This window comes from Coloeus monedula, assembly GCF_965178545.1.
Source record: "Coloeus monedula genome assembly, chromosome: 1".
In the NCBI taxonomy this organism is placed as follows: domain Eukaryota; kingdom Metazoa; phylum Chordata; class Aves; order Passeriformes; family Corvidae; genus Coloeus; species Coloeus monedula.
This window is the reverse complement of record NC_138781.1, coordinates 105,847,857-105,866,437: the sequence shown is the minus strand read 5'-3', so window position 1 is coordinate 105,866,437 and position 18,581 is coordinate 105,847,857. Positions and strand designations below refer to the sequence as shown.

At 39.0% G+C, this 18,581-nt stretch overlaps 1 protein-coding gene across 1 annotated transcript in view; it reads right to left on the bottom strand.

Moving 5' to 3' along the window:
* The window catches only part of SPIRE1 (spire type actin nucleation factor 1), a 66,774-nt gene that overhangs the window by 13,102 nt on the left and 35,091 nt on the right, over positions 1-18,581 (bottom strand). The window contains exons 5-7 of the mRNA XM_082289636.1: positions 12,876-12,962; positions 12,374-12,503; positions 1,788-1,951 (exon numbers count right to left, since the gene is read on the bottom strand). Of these exons, the coding sequence (XP_082145762.1) occupies positions 1,788-1,951; positions 12,374-12,503; positions 12,876-12,962 (381 nt within the window). The remainder of the gene's footprint in view (positions 1-1,787; positions 1,952-12,373; positions 12,504-12,875; positions 12,963-18,581) is intronic.

The window sequence follows — 18,581 nt, the reverse complement described above, 5'->3', positions numbered from 1 at the left end:
GTGCAGGTATTTCCAGGCTGTAATTTAGGGCACAACATAGTCATAATTTCACTCCCAGTGAGTAACTCCAAATAGGTTAAGCCCAATTCAAACTGCAGACAAAGAGGTGGCCGAGCCATTTACAGGCAATCAGAACAACACACACACTGTTCTATGTGCTACATACAAAGTAAAAGTCAGGAAAGAAATAAAACATTTGGACAGAGCAATCTTCACTCTCTTCCAATGTTCTATGTCCTTCACCACCTTGAAAAACTCCAGGTAAACTCCCTTCAGTTTATCTTCACTACTTTAGCACTCTTCCTGAGCCCCAACCAGTGTTCTGCTGAGCATCTTTATCATCTCAGTTGCTTCACCAGCTATTTCTATTGACTCAAACTAGTCCAGCATTGGTTCTCTGTGACAGCTCGATGTGGTTGATTTATTTTCAATTTATCTTTCGCTGTATGTTCCAGAGCTTGCTCCATACCACTTTGCTTGCCTACACAGTATTTCCTAATCAATAGTCACAATCAGACATTTTATTTTTCCCTTCTACAAGAATCATTTCACATTGCCCTTTACGTAATTTTCTTTTACTGACTTCTGCTCATTTTCCTGTGTGAAATAGCATGATGCTTCAGGATACACAGAGGTACAGGGTGTAAGATCCAACTCTCACTGACAGATCTTAGTATTCCTGCATCCTGCCCAGCTTCATTCACATTAACAAACCACATATAGCCTCTATTGTAATCTTTAAGACTGATGAGTGATCTCAGAATGCAAATCTCTTCTGTTTTTAGAACAGATGTATCAAATTATGCACCCACACATGTCACCCACAGGATAACCCCAAAGAGGGCCAACCTTTCACAGATCAAGAAAGTATGCAAAGAGATAAATTTCTCCCCACATGTATTTCTTCCCAGCCTCCTATCTTTCAGCTTAGACGCCTTTGTAGCCACCCTGTCAGGAAACCCCTCCTTTCCTATTTGCAAGAGAGAAAAAGAGTCAGGGAAGACTGCTTTCCCCAGGCTAAAATTATCCTCTGTGAATAAAGCCTGCCTGCATGAGCTTTCCAGACAGCTTAACTTTCAGAAAGGTCCAAACTCAATTAATAGCACTACTGGTCCAGAAGACAAAGCTCATTCTTGAGGATGTAATGTTGGTACTTCCTGAGAATCATATATAATGCAGCTTTGAAGCTAGAAAGCTTTTTAAGGTTTTCTCCTTGTAATGCTTTTTTAAATCTTTAACTCTACATTTAGATTGGATGGATTCAAAATTATTTCTCTGAGTGGTATTTGCTTGTCCCTATCTGTGAAACATTTTTGGGGTGTTAGTTCCCAATCTTATATAGCAAACTAATGCACTGCCATTTGCACCAAACTGCAACCCCTCTGGCACAGCTGCTGCTCTTTATTTAACAGCTGTTATGGTGAGGCCGGCCCCACATCTGAGTCCTTTAGTGACAGCTACTGCATGAGTGCCAGAAGGGCGCAGCATACTTTCCTAAATTCCCAAAAGCATAATTGCTACAAACACACTGTGGACAGATACTGGGCATTTAGGAAAGTAAGTAAATACTGGGTTTAAGGCCAAAATTACCATTTAACCTTTCAAAAGAATATTCTCCTTTTTGGGATGTGATCTAGTATTTTTGAAGTTCTGTGGCCTGACAAAGCAGCCATGGAAAATTCGGATTATAATTTGCACAGTCACTTCTCATCTGATCAGTTCAGCAAACTAAGAAGTAAGACTCAGTTCTGACAAATCGAGAAGCAAGTTGTGTCCTGATTTTTTACCTCTGAATCTGAGCTGTCAAGTTCAGCCAACGTGGGAGCCTTAAGGAGTCTCTTGCGTTGCACTGTCACTTGTGTGGCCCCGTTCTGCTTTCCTTGTGGTGCTGGGCCACCGTTCACTACAGAGGTATCCACTAATTTTCTTCCAGCCTCTGGCGTCGGTACATCTACCAAAAGAAACAGAACAATTGGTGTTTGCACCTGAAATGTATTTTGTCTTCTCAAATCTTACTGTTAAGGCAATACACACAAAAGGGGGAAGAAAAATTGTGGTAGTTATATCTGTGCAATTGTCTTAGTGATTCACTGCTCAGAGAATTGCAGGCAATGGCTTGCAGTACAGAAGCGGTATAAAAGAATGAAGGCAGTGGAAAAAGCAGCATTGCATAATGCTAAAACCCAACCTCAGACCTACACCAATCAACTTTGAAGAAACTGCCTGTGTTAAACCCAAAAATACCCTTCCTTCAACGTACAGTCTATAATTAACTATATAACAAGGACCAGAAGAATGCACAACCATATCTGGGCAAGTGGGTTTCCAGTGAATCTGAAGACAACGCCACACAGAAATTAGGAGGTTTAGCATGGAGAAAGCCCAGTTTTTCCTGTGAGGAGAGAATTGCATTTTATTCTGCAGGATACAGAGAAGGAATGAAAATGAGGTAAATAATAAGCGTTCATCAAACACATGCATAGCTCTTAGGCTTGCACGGCCATTTGTATTAAAAACATGACTGTGAGGTCAGACATTCATGGAACAGCAGAAACATGAGGCTCCAGCTCTATTTTCATCTACATGGCTTTTACAAGGATGTAACTCCACTGAGTATATTACTCAGGATTTCTGCCAGTGTGCAGTGAAGAAGCATCTTGGATAATGTAAGCTATGGGTCTGCTGTGCTTAGCCTAGCTTAGCTTTAGACATTAAGATAATGACCTAGCCTTTGACATTTTAGGAGAGCTTTGAGTTTGGTCTGATAAATCAGTTTTATCCCTGTAAAAGTACAAAGTACAGTATTTCAATCTGAAGAAAATTATGTTGGAGGGACAAGGAAGAGAAGCTTTTAATCTCCCATTTGCATGTATGTCTAAGCATCTGGTCTTTCTACAAATGTGTTTTTCTACTCATGTAATTATAGGACTCCTTCCCCAGCCTTGTAATAACAAAGTACCTCCAGGTATTATAAGGCTAGGGTAATGATGAGTTATTATTCCCATTTTTATACATGGTGAAAAGAGGGACAGAAGGTCAAGTGACTGGTACCTTAGGTTACTGGGAGGACTATGACAGAGAAATGGTATCACCCAGATATTCAACACTGCCAACAGTGTAAGTACTCACACATCATTTGAAGTTACTTAGATAGTTGCCCTGCTATAAACAGACACAGTCACTCCTGCTACAACACCATTTGCATGGATAAAGCTATCCTTGCACCAGGTAAATCAAAACTACAGACTACACAAAGCACAGCCACAGCAGCTCTGTTTAACAACATTGTCACCACAGCAGCTATTAAATAAATGAAGAAGAGGAATAAGTTAAATTAATATGTATTCTAAACAATTATCCAGGTTGTTAAATGCTGGAAACTGATCTAAAAAGGAGAGGGGCTGCATTATAGTTCCTCTATAAATCATACCTTCAACTGGGAGTATAAGAAAAAGCAATTATTTGGGCTATCAAAGCCATGGTGACATTCCAGGCCTATGAATCTGTGTACTAAAGTGTTATTACTACCTTCAGGTCCTCCCTACAAAGAGCCGCAATCAAAGACTTAGACTCTCTAACCCTTAGTTCCTATCATCAAAGGCTTTGCTAATGGGTGTCCTGACTACCACAATGGCTTATAGGTCATGGGGTTTTTTCCTCCTAGATTTCTGTAAGTACAGCATGGGTGTCCCCCACATCAAATGCATTCCTGCTCTAACAGCAGCTCAGCACAATCCCAGAAAGGGACAGCAGGAAAACAAAACCCAAACTGCCTCCCCTCCCTGCTGCCAATGCCACTTCTTGACACCTCATACCTAGCTGGCATGTAGTTGATTGAAGAAGTTCTGGGTTTCCCAAATGAGCAAGAGAAAAACCTGTGATTTGTCTTTGGATGGCACAAGGTGGTTCCTGAACAGACTGTCCAAGGAAGCAGCCCCAGCACCACCCACAAACAGCCAAAGGTGGTGCCACTTCTCCCCTAACCCTCCTGGGTGGGGACTCCCCTGCCTGATGGTAGGGAGGGTGAAGAATGGCCTGTAAACACTGCTGGACTCACTGGCAGAATAAACAATAGGAAGGCCAACAGCATTGCCTTCCTGCCAAAAAGTAAAACACACAATAAGCCTGGGAAAAGGAAAAAGGGGGGACACCACCAGACATCCCCTGTGGCAGGTGATAAAACATGTTTTCACATCATAAATTGGTTTTTGGTGGTTTTTGTTTGTTTGTTTGCTGGCTTTTTTTTTTTTTTTCCCCCTAGGAATTTAGGCTCAATTTCTTTAGGCCTCAGAAATGGAAATCTCTGGTCCATTTTGAATGTAATTTATGTAGCCATTCACTATCTATGAAGCCTAAACCAGATATATTTGAAGTCAGGCATACATGAGTTGTTCATACATATTGCTGAGTTGCTCATACGTTGATTCAAGTCTTCTTGAAATATCGAAGAAATTTTAGGTGAATCAAGAAGACAATCCAACATAGTACTTGTTTTCAAGGTTTCTTCAGTAGGAAATGTCATTTATCACCATTCTTTCCTCTACAGAAAAAAAACCAGGGAGTTTTTACAGCTTGCAAGTACAAAAGAATAATAATAAAAAAAGACTAAAATTAGAAAACTATCCAATCTATAAAATCCATTTGGTCAATCAAATTCAGTTTATCATTCTTGCACTTACAGCACTGGATACATGTGAATAAGTGGATTATCATAATTTAAGGAAAATATCATGACGTTTGAGTTTCAACAAACAGATTTCAAGAAAAATACCTTGTTCCTAAATTAAAACCAGAATCTGTTAGCAGATATAGACCAAAAAATGATTAATTTGTTTAAGCTATTTTAGTGATCTGTTCAGGAAACAGAAACATTAGCAGATGACAAAAATAATCGTACATCATCATAAACAAGATAAAATTAATCAGGATAAACAAGTCAGAAACAACAAATAGACTAAATCTTATAAATATGAACATGATGGAAAAAATCAATGGACAATTCTTAGAAACAAAACCTAAATTTATTTTTTAAAAAATGGATAATAGTTTACAATCTCTAGGTTCACAGAACATGTCATGTTCTGAAGATGATTCCAATGATATTTAAGAATGCTTGTGTGAGTAGTAGCCTGGAGTTAAGAATTTATTAGAGAGTCAGACACGCTGGGGGAGTGTCATTTCTCTGTGTTTTCAGGCAGCAAGTACAGTGAACACTACCTGCAAATTGGATGAATGTGTTTGGTTTCTTTGGAGTTTTTCTCTAAGCTGTCATTACAACAAGCAAATGAAAGAAGGCAAGGTCTTGATTTGATTACTTGATCGTTGCATTGGGCTTCCCTGACCAGCCTTAGGAAAGGGGAAACAGAAAAACCCCACCATAGGATAATATGAAATGTGCCTTTATTTGCATGTAAGATTATGTCTCCTGTGAAACAAGGAATTAAGCAGACCACAAAAAATTACATGCAAACCTCAGCAGTCATGTAACCATATGCTGTCTGCTTCCTAACCAGCTCTCCTCGGCCAAGAGTGATGACAGAAACCTGAATTTTGTTCTATACAGAAAATGTACTCCTCAGGATTATAATTTTTTACACTGAGATTAAAAGAAGGCTAAAATGGAATTGCAGAATTAATATAAGTTTGCTTTTTGCTGGTTGATAACATCTTGGGAAATATTACATAATGAATAAAGGTAACAGAGATGTGTTCCTTTCAGTGGACTTCAGATGCTGAATTCAAACCTGAGAACTAATAGATCAGTCTTTTGCTGTGTTTGCATCTTTTCCTCCCACTGGTCTGAGGCAGACAATCTTTAAGTAATAATCCCCATGAAATCTGGCGTTAAACGTTTCAGTTTCCTTTTTCTTCTCTCCCTGCACACCTCCCAGTTCCCCCTTTCCGCCAAAATGTACAAACTGTTTCTGAAATAACAACTTCAAAGCAGCAATGCACACACCTTTGACGTAAGAACTTGAGTGTTAAGAGTGGGAATGACATATCTTTTGAGCTGCATTCAGCACTGCATTGAAATGAAGCTACTTTTCAGCTATTTTTCTATTAGACGAAGTGGGCAATGACTGCCCTGGTCCCTAGCTGTTATCTGAGTACCTCTCAGGTAACTCACTACAGGTGGCTCCCACTTGCTCCATCTATTCTACCAGAAGGAAAAAGCAGTGTAAAAGGAGACCCCAGGAGCCCCTCCTCTCCTCTTCAGAAGAACAGCAGGCAGATACGTGGAGCTGGGCCCTGTGACACACCAACTACACCAGCTCGGTGCCAGCAAAAGTCTTCTCAGGATTCTGCATCCTCCCCATTGCAGGCAGTATGAATAATATAAACCTGCACTGGTCCTTTAGCACTTAGCAGGAAACCCTTCTCTTTTTCAGCTGGTTTGTGGGTATTTTGTGACAGCAATTCCATCAAGCAGAGAGCAATGAAAGCAGTGAAAAAGCAAGTGTGTGCAAACAGTGATGAAAGCACAGTACAGCCTCTCTGCCTCTAAAATAATGAAAAAAGTAAAAGCACACAAAGCAACAGTGTCCAAAATTACTGCTTATCTGCTTACAATCAATATCCCAACCCAACTAATTCGCTTGTACTGCTCATCTAGTGTCTCACATCTACCTAACTGGAATCTTTTAATCATCCTGAATTTACTTCTAAGGACACTTTATCAGATCACTCGGTCACGCCATATGATGCTACTTGCTGAGAACCACATGACTTGAAAATGCAAAACCAATCACATTTGGGAGATGGATAAAGAAACCAGGAAGAGTTCTTCAGTGGTCAGTCAAAACCAACAAATCCAAGTACAGTACAGATTGTTAAAGCTACTTCTTCAAAATCAAAATATTATGGTTATGAATTAATGGATTACAAAATACTGTTTGGATTTAAACAAATGAGGATGTCTCAGAATTCTTAGAACTAAAAAGCAAAAGAAGAAACAGACCAACACAGGCAGAAGGACAGATCTGAACATTTCCATTTAGCTGGCCATTGGCATATTCAGTTTTATTTCCTTAAAACTGAAGGAACTTTTGGCATATCTGAAAGTAGCAATACTCTTTGAAAACTCAAGTTTGCCTGTTTACGCTGCTATCTGAGGCCCTGGGGACCATGCAGCTTTCAGTGAAGTAAAATATGATGCCATGTACATATGTAATTTGAATCCCAGCAGACAGCTGTAGTAGCAGTACCATACACCATGAGTGTAAGGTTTCACAAAAAGGCTTGAGCTGCATTAACAGCTTGTCACCGTCTCTGATGGCAGAGCCTGTTCCTTCCTCCCTTTCACCCATGCTCATCAGCTGCCCTCCTCAGCCAGCTGTGATCCTCTGATCAGACAGTAGGCAGGTTTAAATCACTAAAAGAGCAGAAAAACAACCTGGCAAAAAAAAAATTTAAGTGTTTGCTCCTGGTTACATGAGTTTAACAAGGTCCTCTTGTGAATAAATGAGCAGGACTGGCACAGAGAAGAGGGAAAATCACATGCTTAGAGGGGAGCCTAAGCAGCGATAGTCCCTCCTCCCCTCACAACAGTGGCAAGCTGTTTCCTTGGCTCAGTCAGAACAGGGAGCCACGTTCACAGATATGTCACCTGTGAACTGTGTTCCCGTATTACATAACTGATGTATTTTTTAAGTTATAGTAATCAAAAACTTTTATACGGTCATTCTAGTTCACAATATGCCAGCATTTCAGTCAGATGATGCCTTTCTGTGGGGCAAATAACCAGAGGAGGCTAAAGGATACATGAAAAAACTGAGGATGTGAACTCTGCAAAAGTCCAGATGAGATGTTTCTACATGTAACTCGAAGGAGGGGAGGTGGTACAAAGAGAATGATTTGGAGACTTCTTTGGGAGTCACCTAGGGGAAATTAGGTAAGAGCTAGCTATCTCCTCTGCTGACAAACCTTTGAGGCTGACGTTGATTATTTCCAATATCAACGCTGGAAATTTTGGGCCTGAGCATCCTGGAAAGTTAGTGCATAATAAGGAATGAATTTATTTTCTGGCTACCAGGCTGTCTGACATTGCTGTCTCCAAAGAGGAACAGGTTCATACAGTTGCTGCATGCCCTTACTAATGGCTCCCCAGAGGAAATATGAAAATTGATACTAGATAGTTGATGAAGGGTCACCTGTTGAATCCTCTGCACCAGCTATTACCAGCAAACCTTCTTTTGCTAATGAGTAAAGAAGGAAGGTTTAGCCTTTTTGTTAGTGAATGTCTTTGATTTCATAGCTTATGAAGCTTTCACCGTAAAGACACTGTAGAACTGACAGTTTCTTTCTAGATTAATATACATAGGTATATTTAATTTAATCTAGAAAGGCAGATGAGTTCAAAGCCATTTTTAGGATCCTGGTGAGAAATGAAGAACTGCAAAAGATGGGCTAGTCAAAAAGTGAGTGCAAAGACACAAAAGTCAGATTTATAAATAAATAAATCAGACTTGAAGGTGATGCTGTATTCTGCAATCCTTTTACAAGCCTGGAATAGTTCTGGACCACCTTATTTTGGTTATTTATTTAAGCAGAATTTCAGCACTCTGATGAATACACTTTGTATTTCAGGTGAAATGCAGATGTTTCCTGTACCAAGGCATCCTTTTGTGGCAAGGAAAATGTAAGTATTAATAACTAATTCATCTAAATTTTTTATTTTCACTGACCATATCTTGGAAGAATCCCTTCAAGTTTCTTTCTTAGATGGGAATTCAACAAACAGACGGAACAAATTTCACAATAAGCACAAGAACCACATCAGTGGTTAAATGGCGTAAATGGTGTAGCACGTTTTACCTGACAAGTCAAAACTGTAAGACATGCTAAGTGGCCGCATTGCTGTAAAAAAAGAAACAAACACAACAAAAAAAGAAAATGATTTAGCTATTAGAAAAGCAGAGGGATAACGAAAACAAAATATTAACTCCACTTGAGACATTTTGGACTCTCTTGCTTAAATCCAAAATGTGTCAGACTGTAGTAAAGCTCAAAGTCTGAAAACTACAGCAGCATAAACAGGACTTGCAAACAGAGCAATTATATTACTAGTAAATTAAGATATTTGGAATTCAATAAATCAAATATCAAACCGAGAGACAAATATCTGAAAAATTTAGTATTTTAAAATAAAATCACAATGAAAGAGGAACAGGGAAAAGAGAAAGAGAGAGAGAGGAGAGAAAGAGCTGAAAAAAAAATTGAAAGCACAAAGCCACATTTCACACAAGTTTCAGTGACCTGAAATAAAGATATTTCTAATTTTTTTAAGCATAATCTCCAATGATTATAATTAAACTAATAAAGAGAGACACCCAAGCTAAGCTTGAGCAGTAGTTTTCTTGAAGAGGATGGAAAAAAAGGCCAAACAAAATCTGATTTGTGCTGATTCCTGTTCTTTTTAAAAACCTTAGGTGCACTTAGCCTTTAGAATGCATCTGTAATATTATTCTCTTCTTCCTGGGCCTCTGATAATTTTATTGTTAGATAAGAAAGTGGTCAGATGTTCTTCATTTCTGTAAAGACCTATCTGTATTTCCAATTAAACAGTGTATTCAGAGAGCAGACCCTCAAAATATCCTTCAACTGAAAACAAAACTTCCATGCGCTAATCCAGATAAGCAGGCCAAGCCCAGTGACAAGAATGTGCAAAAGTGCATCAAAACTGAAATCAGCTTATGTGTCTCACTTGACAGGTGATAAACCTGCAAGCTGCTAGAAAGGGCCTGTCAGACACACATACCACTGCCCTAAAAGATGTTTATAAAAAGGTTGTACTGGGACAAGTTTTGCTCATGAGAATAATTTAAACTGGTGCATGCAGTAGGTGGCTGACTCAGAGCTAAATTTGGGAGTCAGGGAATTTTTTCTGCATTCGTTAACTAGACATCACCCACAGGTAACAGCTACAGAAACAGTATCTAAATTTCTGTCCAAACTTAGCATAAAAGCAAATACTTCTTAAAGCATAAGGGTGTTTATCACCTGATGCTGAGGTATTGATAAAACCTGAACATGAAACAAAATTTTCTCCAAGCTCCATTAGCTCCACTTGCTTGAGTCACAAATCCACGCTTTTAATTAAAAGGACATGTACCTCAAGGCTGTGCTTGTCTCGATGGCTCACACTGATGATTTTATGAAGTCATCTGAAAGCTCACTTCAACTCCTCTACTCAGACCTCCCCCTTTGTGAGGACAGTTCAACCCCATTTCCAAAGAAGCTGTAGATTGAGACTGGCCACGGTAGAGAAAATCTTACCTGTACCATGTGTTGTGTAGAGCAGAGGGACAAAGTCTGTGGCTGCTGGGGAGCACATGCCATAGGTACACTCTTACCACAGAGGAGGAGCAGCAAGAGTAGAGCCCTCACTCACTCCAAAAGTCAAGTGCAGTTGTGCTCCTGACTGTATAAACTGAGCAAAAAGGAGTAACTCTCGGACAAGTGAAACACACCTTATGCTCCTGAATACATCACTGTAATGTGCTGGTTTTTTTCTCCTTTTTAACAGCAACAAATATTTCTGTCCAGATGGTGCAAGTGTTCCACATGGTGTTTCTACTTAGATTTATAATCCTTAAGCCTCATTACCCTACATGTTGTTACACTAAATTACATTCAGTGGTCATTTAAACTGTATGGCAGATCTATTTGTGCCACACTGAATGTCACTAATGTAACTCTATTCCCAATCTGCACAAGCACATTCTTTTTTAAAAGGAACTTCGGGTGTAACAATCATTCCACTTGTGAGAAAGAACAAAACCTTAAATGTCAACATAAGGAAAATTGTCTTAAAGGCCTTTAGTCTTTTTAGTTCTTCATACCAGCAGTTAATACATACTTGGAAAAAAGCTTGCATGCATCCACTTTTACACCTCCATTAATATGGCATTTATCCAGTCAATTCACTGGATTTAAGAAGAATTACCCAATTCCAAAACACAGAAATTCAATGCTTTTAAAAAAAGTGAAGAATTAATGGAAGACAGGTATCCCTCACCAGAGGCAATGCCTTGAAATCAGTCCAGAAGTCCTAAGCAGTAGTGATTCAAAATTTAACATCAGTTTTAGAAACTGTTTACTAACTGGCTTTGATGCCATTTATATCAGTTAGAAATGGTAAAGATTCATTAGATCAAGTTTGCTGCCCTTGAGACAACGTGAGAGTTCCCAGGAGGAGAACATTTAAAACACTGAAACTGAATGTTTGAAAGAAAAGTAAGGAATTGTTCCATATTTTTATAAGATTCCTACATTTGGAAAGAAGTCTAGGCCTGTGAGAAATGTTAATTGCTGCAGCAAACATCAACTGAATCCAGACCAGAAACTGGAAGGCCAAAAAACAATATTCAAAGCATCGTGCTTTTACTAACGCACCCAAGCATTCCCCAAACTCCATCAAGCACTTCAAAAACAATGCAACAAAGCAAGACTGATGAAATTGTTTTCTTCAGAGACAATGGGTTGTCACAATCCACTTGAATCTGGTCCAGTGCCTTCGAGCACGTGGCAAGCACAAATATCTTTCAAAAGGTGGTGACAGAGAGTATGTGTGCAGATTTTTTCCACGCTTTTCAGCCATAAGACTTGACATTTGCTCTTTAAAAATTCAGCTACTTCAGTTTTTCTGATACAGATAAATACAGTACTCTTAAAGCAATCTAAGTCACTATGTAGGACTGTATTTGTGATGCTGTTGCCATCAGAACCACTGAACTAATGCAAACTGGTACATAGTATAGTACTGGTATCATTTCATAGTGGTTTGCTGAAACTACACTGCCGAAATGAAATGCTTTTCAGTGCAAGTCAAATTATTTTCCCATAAAAAGACCTACAGACACATTTTCCATAACTTGGAAAAGGAAACAAAGACTTAGATTCAAAATAAATGCAACAGATTCAGTAAACAAAATAAAAACAAAATTTAAATTAAAAAAAGAAGCTGATGATGCTAACAACAGGAAACAAAGAGAATAAATTAATTAAAAATCGACATGTAAAGAGTACTTGCAGATAGGCAAGGTATACTGCACTAGAGACAAGCAATACCTGTTCCATTCTGAGCAAATCTAACATTAACTGTCATGTGCAACAAGCAATACAATACCATTCCATTTACCTAATACTTACACTAAAAACTTGAATGGAATCAAGCTGAACCGTTCAGTTTCATATTTTAAAATATAACTACGCACAAAGATTGCATAGCCCTAGAAAAGGCTGTAGGTTCTTTCTTCTTCTGAAGGAGTAATTTTGTCTTCTGTGACATCTGCACAGATGTGGCTACAATTGCTGCTTCTTATGTGGGAAGTTTTCTGTGGATGCTGCAGGTAAAAATTGGCCACGTGCTTACCCAGCCTGCTACGCCTTATCTCATCAGGGGAGACTGGACGTAACTTCCTCTCTGCCTTGATCTCCTCCAGGATCCTTTCATGGAGGCTGCGGGGCCGTGGCGGCGTTGGTTTCAGTTTCCTTGCTGAGGCCTTGGGATGCAGAGACAATCGTATTTACATTAAGAAGTGCTTCCTTGAAAGAAGATTTCACACTTTTTTGGAAAAAAATGTGGAATGCTGTGATGTGATTTTACATGCACTCAGTTTCAAACCTCAACATAAATTGAAAGAGGGTTATATGCATCATGATTTCCAGAGATAAAGGGCTGCTGGCAATAACAGCTGTTAATTGGTATGTGCAACATGTTACACACTGTTCTTTTAAGGGATCCTGTTCTATATACAGAAGACAACATTTTTGAAAGCCCAGGCAGAAAATATCGTATTTACATATTTGTTGGAACCAAACATGCTTTAAAAAGACACTCTTTTGTTAGGAATGAAGCCCACTGGATTACATACAGGATTTAATGGAGGTCGCGATCGGATGAAATCCAGGATTATTTCATGGGCACTCTTTTTTAATCGAGGTGGGATGTCACCGTTGACCTGGAAAAGAGAAAGTGAAATATATATATGCATTTATATATAGCTTTGTTCCACATTGGTATTCATGCAGATGAGATAAGTTGAAAACTCACAACAAGCCTGACAGAGCTGCTGGGTTCTGATACCTGCACCAAACATAAAACCCCACCAGTCCTAAGCAGAGCAACAATCCATATGCAGAGCACAGGCAAGCAAAAAAAAGTATGCAGCAGCTTTTCAGCTTTGCTGATAGCTGCAAAATAACTCCAACTGCAGCAGCTTTAAGCAGCAATATTTAGGATTTTGAAGTGATGAAATCAAACGTCAAGGCTGCAATTGTGTCTATGGGAGAAGTACATTTCCTCGCTGTAAATCCCATATTTCTGTAGAAGAGGGGCTGGGTGGGGGTTGTTTGCTTTTTTGTTTGGTTTTCTCCAGAGACACAGACATTTCTTTCTCCGATACCTCATTTAGATGTAAGACCATATACAAGACATCACAGGGAAGAGTCATCAATTTGCTATATGTACAGGATTTAAAGAAGGGAATGGAAGTTTTCCTATCATATGAAGAATCTACAAATTGTAAGCTGGGAATAAGTGTATGGATTTGCTTAAAAAGAAACAACTGCCAGGTTCAGACTTCATAGAGCAGAGTGCCCAAGCACACTGTCAGGTGTAAGAGATCATCCTATGTCATATATATCCTTCTGCCACCTCCTCTTACTACACAGTAGCTGGCTATCAGCCCTATCCTCCAATGTGACAGAAATTTCCATGACACTATGACACTATATTGCTTAGACCAAGTGTCCCATATTTCAGATTCTTTTTTCTTTTTTAAGGGTCAGTTGCCTTTTTTTTTTTTTTTTTTTTTTTTTTTTGGTGGGACTCTACTCATACATACTCTGTAGCCAAAAAACCTATGTAAAGACAAATGTCTGGTTTGCCAAATCACATACCCTTTTGTTAACAAGAAGGATTACTGCCATCACAAAAAGGGGTTTAAATGTCCATAAGGTCACCTGAATATGATCCCTAATTGAACTTCACCAATGCCACGCAGCTTCCATACAAGCTCTGCTCACCTCAGGCATGCCCTGTTTCCAGGCTGAGGCTAAGTGACAGCCTCCCCGAGAAGATTCATCCCTTTACCTCTGAGAAATCAGATGCAGAGTCCCTCCTGGGGAGCATTTAATTGCTTTCCTGAGGACTCCTTCTGGAGATATCCTACCCCAGACACAGTCCAAACTCTATTTGTTCCACCCTCCTTAGTTTCCTAAGAGTGAATTTCATGTTGCTTGGCAAAGAATACCAAGCTGCTAAACTCTGCAACATGCATCATCTGCTTAAAAATAGTGCAGAAAAATTAAAATGGAAAAGGTTTATACTAAACCGTGATTTGACATTTCCTGATGAGGAGAATACTATTTTAAGGGATGTGATTGATTTCTTCTGTTCAAAGACTGAGCAACTTTTTGAGGCCAGAGTGCCCTGAGCTACTGTTCATCAGATGTCAAAGTTGATAGCTGAAGTTGAGAATTATTACCATCAGAACAGCCGTTTTGTAAACTGATAATCTCTGTTCAAGCCTTGGGGAACAACCCTCTGCATGACAATAGTCAATAAATAATACATGGCTCTGAGCCTTTCACCTCAGGGCACTCTAGGCCCTGACTTAATGCCACCAGGGTATAATTAGTATCAGTATTACCATCTTATTGGAAAAGGAGAAATGTAGGATTTGCTTAAGTGATTTTCCACAGGATACATGGGGAGCTGGTGGCCAAGAAAGTGGATGTTTTGAAGTCAACAAGCCCCGAGCTGGAGCACCAGGGGCAGAATCCACCTTCTCATACTTGGCACCCAAACAAGATACTGACATGAAAGATACTGAAGGGAAACTTTTATCTTCTCTGTTCACACTAGATCTATTTATTTACTCAAACTAACTCTCTCTGTAGTGAGCAACTTCAAATGCATCCTTTACTTTTACTTAATTAAAATTCATGGCTCTTGATTAAAGTCTAAATCAGAGACATTGCACAGATGCAGCCATGATACATGCAGGGGAAAAAACCACCAAGGAACAAGTTTATGGAATTTTTTTTTCTCTCCACATACCAGGCTGGCCCCAACTACAAAACAGTATTTGGATAAATACCTCAAAACACAGTAAAACTATCCTAAGTCTTCATGTGTGTAAAACAGCTTTTGTACAACAATATGCATTAAAACTGGCAGTGTGAAGAAAGCTTAACCAATTATTATAAAAATCAAAGATAAATGTAGAGATCTAAACAGCTAATGCACACAAAAATCTGCATGTCATCATCTACCAACAACCTGCTACCATCACATTTTAGTATATAAATATGGATTTGCAATTAAAAAAAGAATGGCAAATGTTACTTAGTTACCTTTGGCTGAAGCCCAAAGCTTTAAGAATGGTGATCCCAAACAAGAAACATTGTTGATATAACATCACCTATCACTGACATTCAATTATCTTAGCCATTTATTTGTTTGTTTTGCTAGAAAAGGTGTCAGCAACGAGTAGGAGAGTGCTATCTTTAAATAATAGTCAGAAGGAAACTGATATTATTCTGTTCTAGCTAGAAATTTTCACTTAAAAGGAAATTGCATGGACACTGAAAAAGACAGAGGGGACACACAACATCATTTCCAGAACAGCTCATGATAAAGTTCTGTGGTGAATTACAGTACTGATCAGTAGATATCTATTTATGATTTTGCATTATGCAAATAGGGTAGTGTTTATTTAACACAGTTGTTACACAGCATTTGACACCCTACAGCAAGCACAAGCAGCAGTGTCCAAGAATGAAGTGCTTTGGTACTTCTCATCGTGAGGCACTGTACTCACACTGCTGTTCCTGCACATCGATTGCAGAAACAATTTCATGATACCACATGGTAACCACAGTACTTACACAGAGTCCCTCCTCTGAATACCCCTAAAGCACAATTAGGAACTGTAAAGCTTTCTGCTCTATCTAGGACGACTCCTACACTTCTGTAGAAACGTGTATTGAAGGTGTAAAATGAAAAGCAAAGTTTCCCTGCTGAAAGCAACTCACCACAACCAAGTCAGAACTGTGTGTAAGAGAACAACAGACTCTACAACACCCAGCTGCACAAACTGGTCAAAGTCCTGTGCTCACATTCTCTATGGCCTGCTTGAAGCATATGAAAACTTGCTTATGAAAATACTCTCTGTGGACAGCTGTTACTGCAATTAACCTAAGTACTGTTAGGATGTTAAATACTGCAAAGAAATAAATTAAGAAACAAAACCAAACCAAACAAACAAACCAACCCTCCTCCCCCCCCCCAAAAAAAACCCAACCAAAACAAAAAAAACCCATGACCAGGATTCTCAGTGTAGACATTCAAATTACTGGATATTTTTGATAGTAATGGCTTCAACCTATATGCTTAAATTCCCCTTCTGCAACATGGCCAAGCTAATACCACACTACATGACAGGTACTCATGAAGAGCCCAAATATGAAGACAAGAGTGCTGGTACCTACAAAGGATGCAACTGCTATGTAACATAATGCTGAGTTTGGAGAGGCCATAGAAGTACCTGAGAGGCATGTATTGAGTCAGTAATGTAGGAGACATCAGTTACTGTTCAATAAGCACTGCTCAAGAAATAAGTGAATGGTGCATATCTTGGAGGGGTGGGGAGATGGGCAGAAAGGAGAGCTAATTGTGAAGCACTGTGAAATTAAAATCTGTAGCTCAACACATATGAATAATAAAGAAAAATTAAGCCTGCAAGGATAATTTAATTATTAAATTTCTCCATTTTCACGTGTTGACTCTACCAATGTCCACAGCTTTTAGCTTTTGTGGGAGTGGGTGCTCCATAGGTGAAGAAAGCTATTAAATCTCTCTAAGGTAGATACTTAAAGATTATAAAATTCTAGAATGAAAGCTATCTTGCTCCCACAACAATTGCAGCAACGAGGACTCTTGCCTCAGGATAGAAAGATGACAAATCTGAAATTATTTTCAGATGTACTGAAATAGAAATGCCAACGTCACTGAAGCAAATGAAACCAGTTATTTACCAAAAGCCCAGAATTTGACATTTTACATCTTCAAAACATTTCAAATATTTGCACTATAACAATGGGTGAGAACAGGAAGCTCCAGTTACTGCTGTCAGTTAGCACAGCACCCTGAAACACCAAAGTATGGTCTAACAGGAACATCTGTTCCTTCCTTAATTTCTACTCACAGCAGTGAGCAGTCAGGGACAGATCAAGCTACTCTTTTAAACACAGCATCAGATTAATAAAAAGAACACTAAAGATTTAATGTTGCACTTCATTTACTTAAAAAAAACTACTTATTACTTTAAAATTTTATTTAACCTCTTGTTATCATTAGTAGGAGATGTATTCACACAAGCTACCAAGTCTAAAACTACTACCCACAAATTTAAAGCAATAATTACATTTAATACAAATTTTGCTGAACATCCATTTTGCATGATAGAAAGAAATCCATCTTTTCTAGACTGCCTTAAAATTCAGATTCAGGATCCTCAACCTTTTCTCCTCAAGAACCACAAGGGTTTCTGCTGATGGGAGTCCATATAATCAGCTTCAACTTGTGACAGTCAGCTAGAAGATGCTGTATCTATGTAGTATAACTAAACTTGCAGTTCTGTGTGAATCCTTCAGGTCCCACACATTCCATGTCAAGCTGCACTCTTATTTTTGAACATGCTCTGCACAATCTTCAAGCAGACCCTGCACCAGGATCCAAATTACTAAATTTAAGGCTTCCAGTAAGAAAGTGATTTTTGTAACATAGTGTCATCAGCAGTTGTCAGACTAAGCCAGCAATTGCATCACAGACAGCCCTACAGGTACTATACCTGCAGCTGATGGTAACCTCACTTTGTATTTATGCCCAGAGTTCACTTTGGACAATCTATCTAGAAGACAAGATAGCAGGCCAAAAATAGATGCTTGTAGGGATTTTATACAGAGCCAGAGTCTGGATGAGTGGAGCAGCAGCTGTGCCCCCAAGATGTACCACATAATGAAGGAAATCTCTTCTGAAGAGGCAGGAGCTTGCTTAGCAGAAGATGAATTAAAAGCTAGTCTTACAAAAGCAAAATTAGATGACCCAGGGGCTCCAATTCAAACAAAACTACTGTCCTGATTGCATACAGTAATTAAGGTCCTGAGGGGACTACTCCTCTGTTGCAGCGGGTAGTAGAACACTTAGCACAGTTCTCTGAACAGTTAGGGCAAGACAGATAACATCATTACCTGGGTATGTATTTTACCCTACTGATTTAACATTTAAGCAACATCTGCTGCAGAAAATACATACAATCGGATAGTCTAAATCCAGATCTTGATTAGGAAAGTATTTTCAGCTCAAACATAAAAAGCATTAATACTACACACTTTCTGCCTCTCTCACCTGTCTCCCTCAGCCCCCCACCCACCCCTCTGATTTTTTTTGGTGGAATCACAGCTTTCTCACTGTGTGAGGATTTGTCAGGAAAGTAAACATGTGAATACTGAATATTCTATGACAGTGCTTCCACTGAAACTAATGACAGGTGAAATTAAGTAAGCATAAGGTA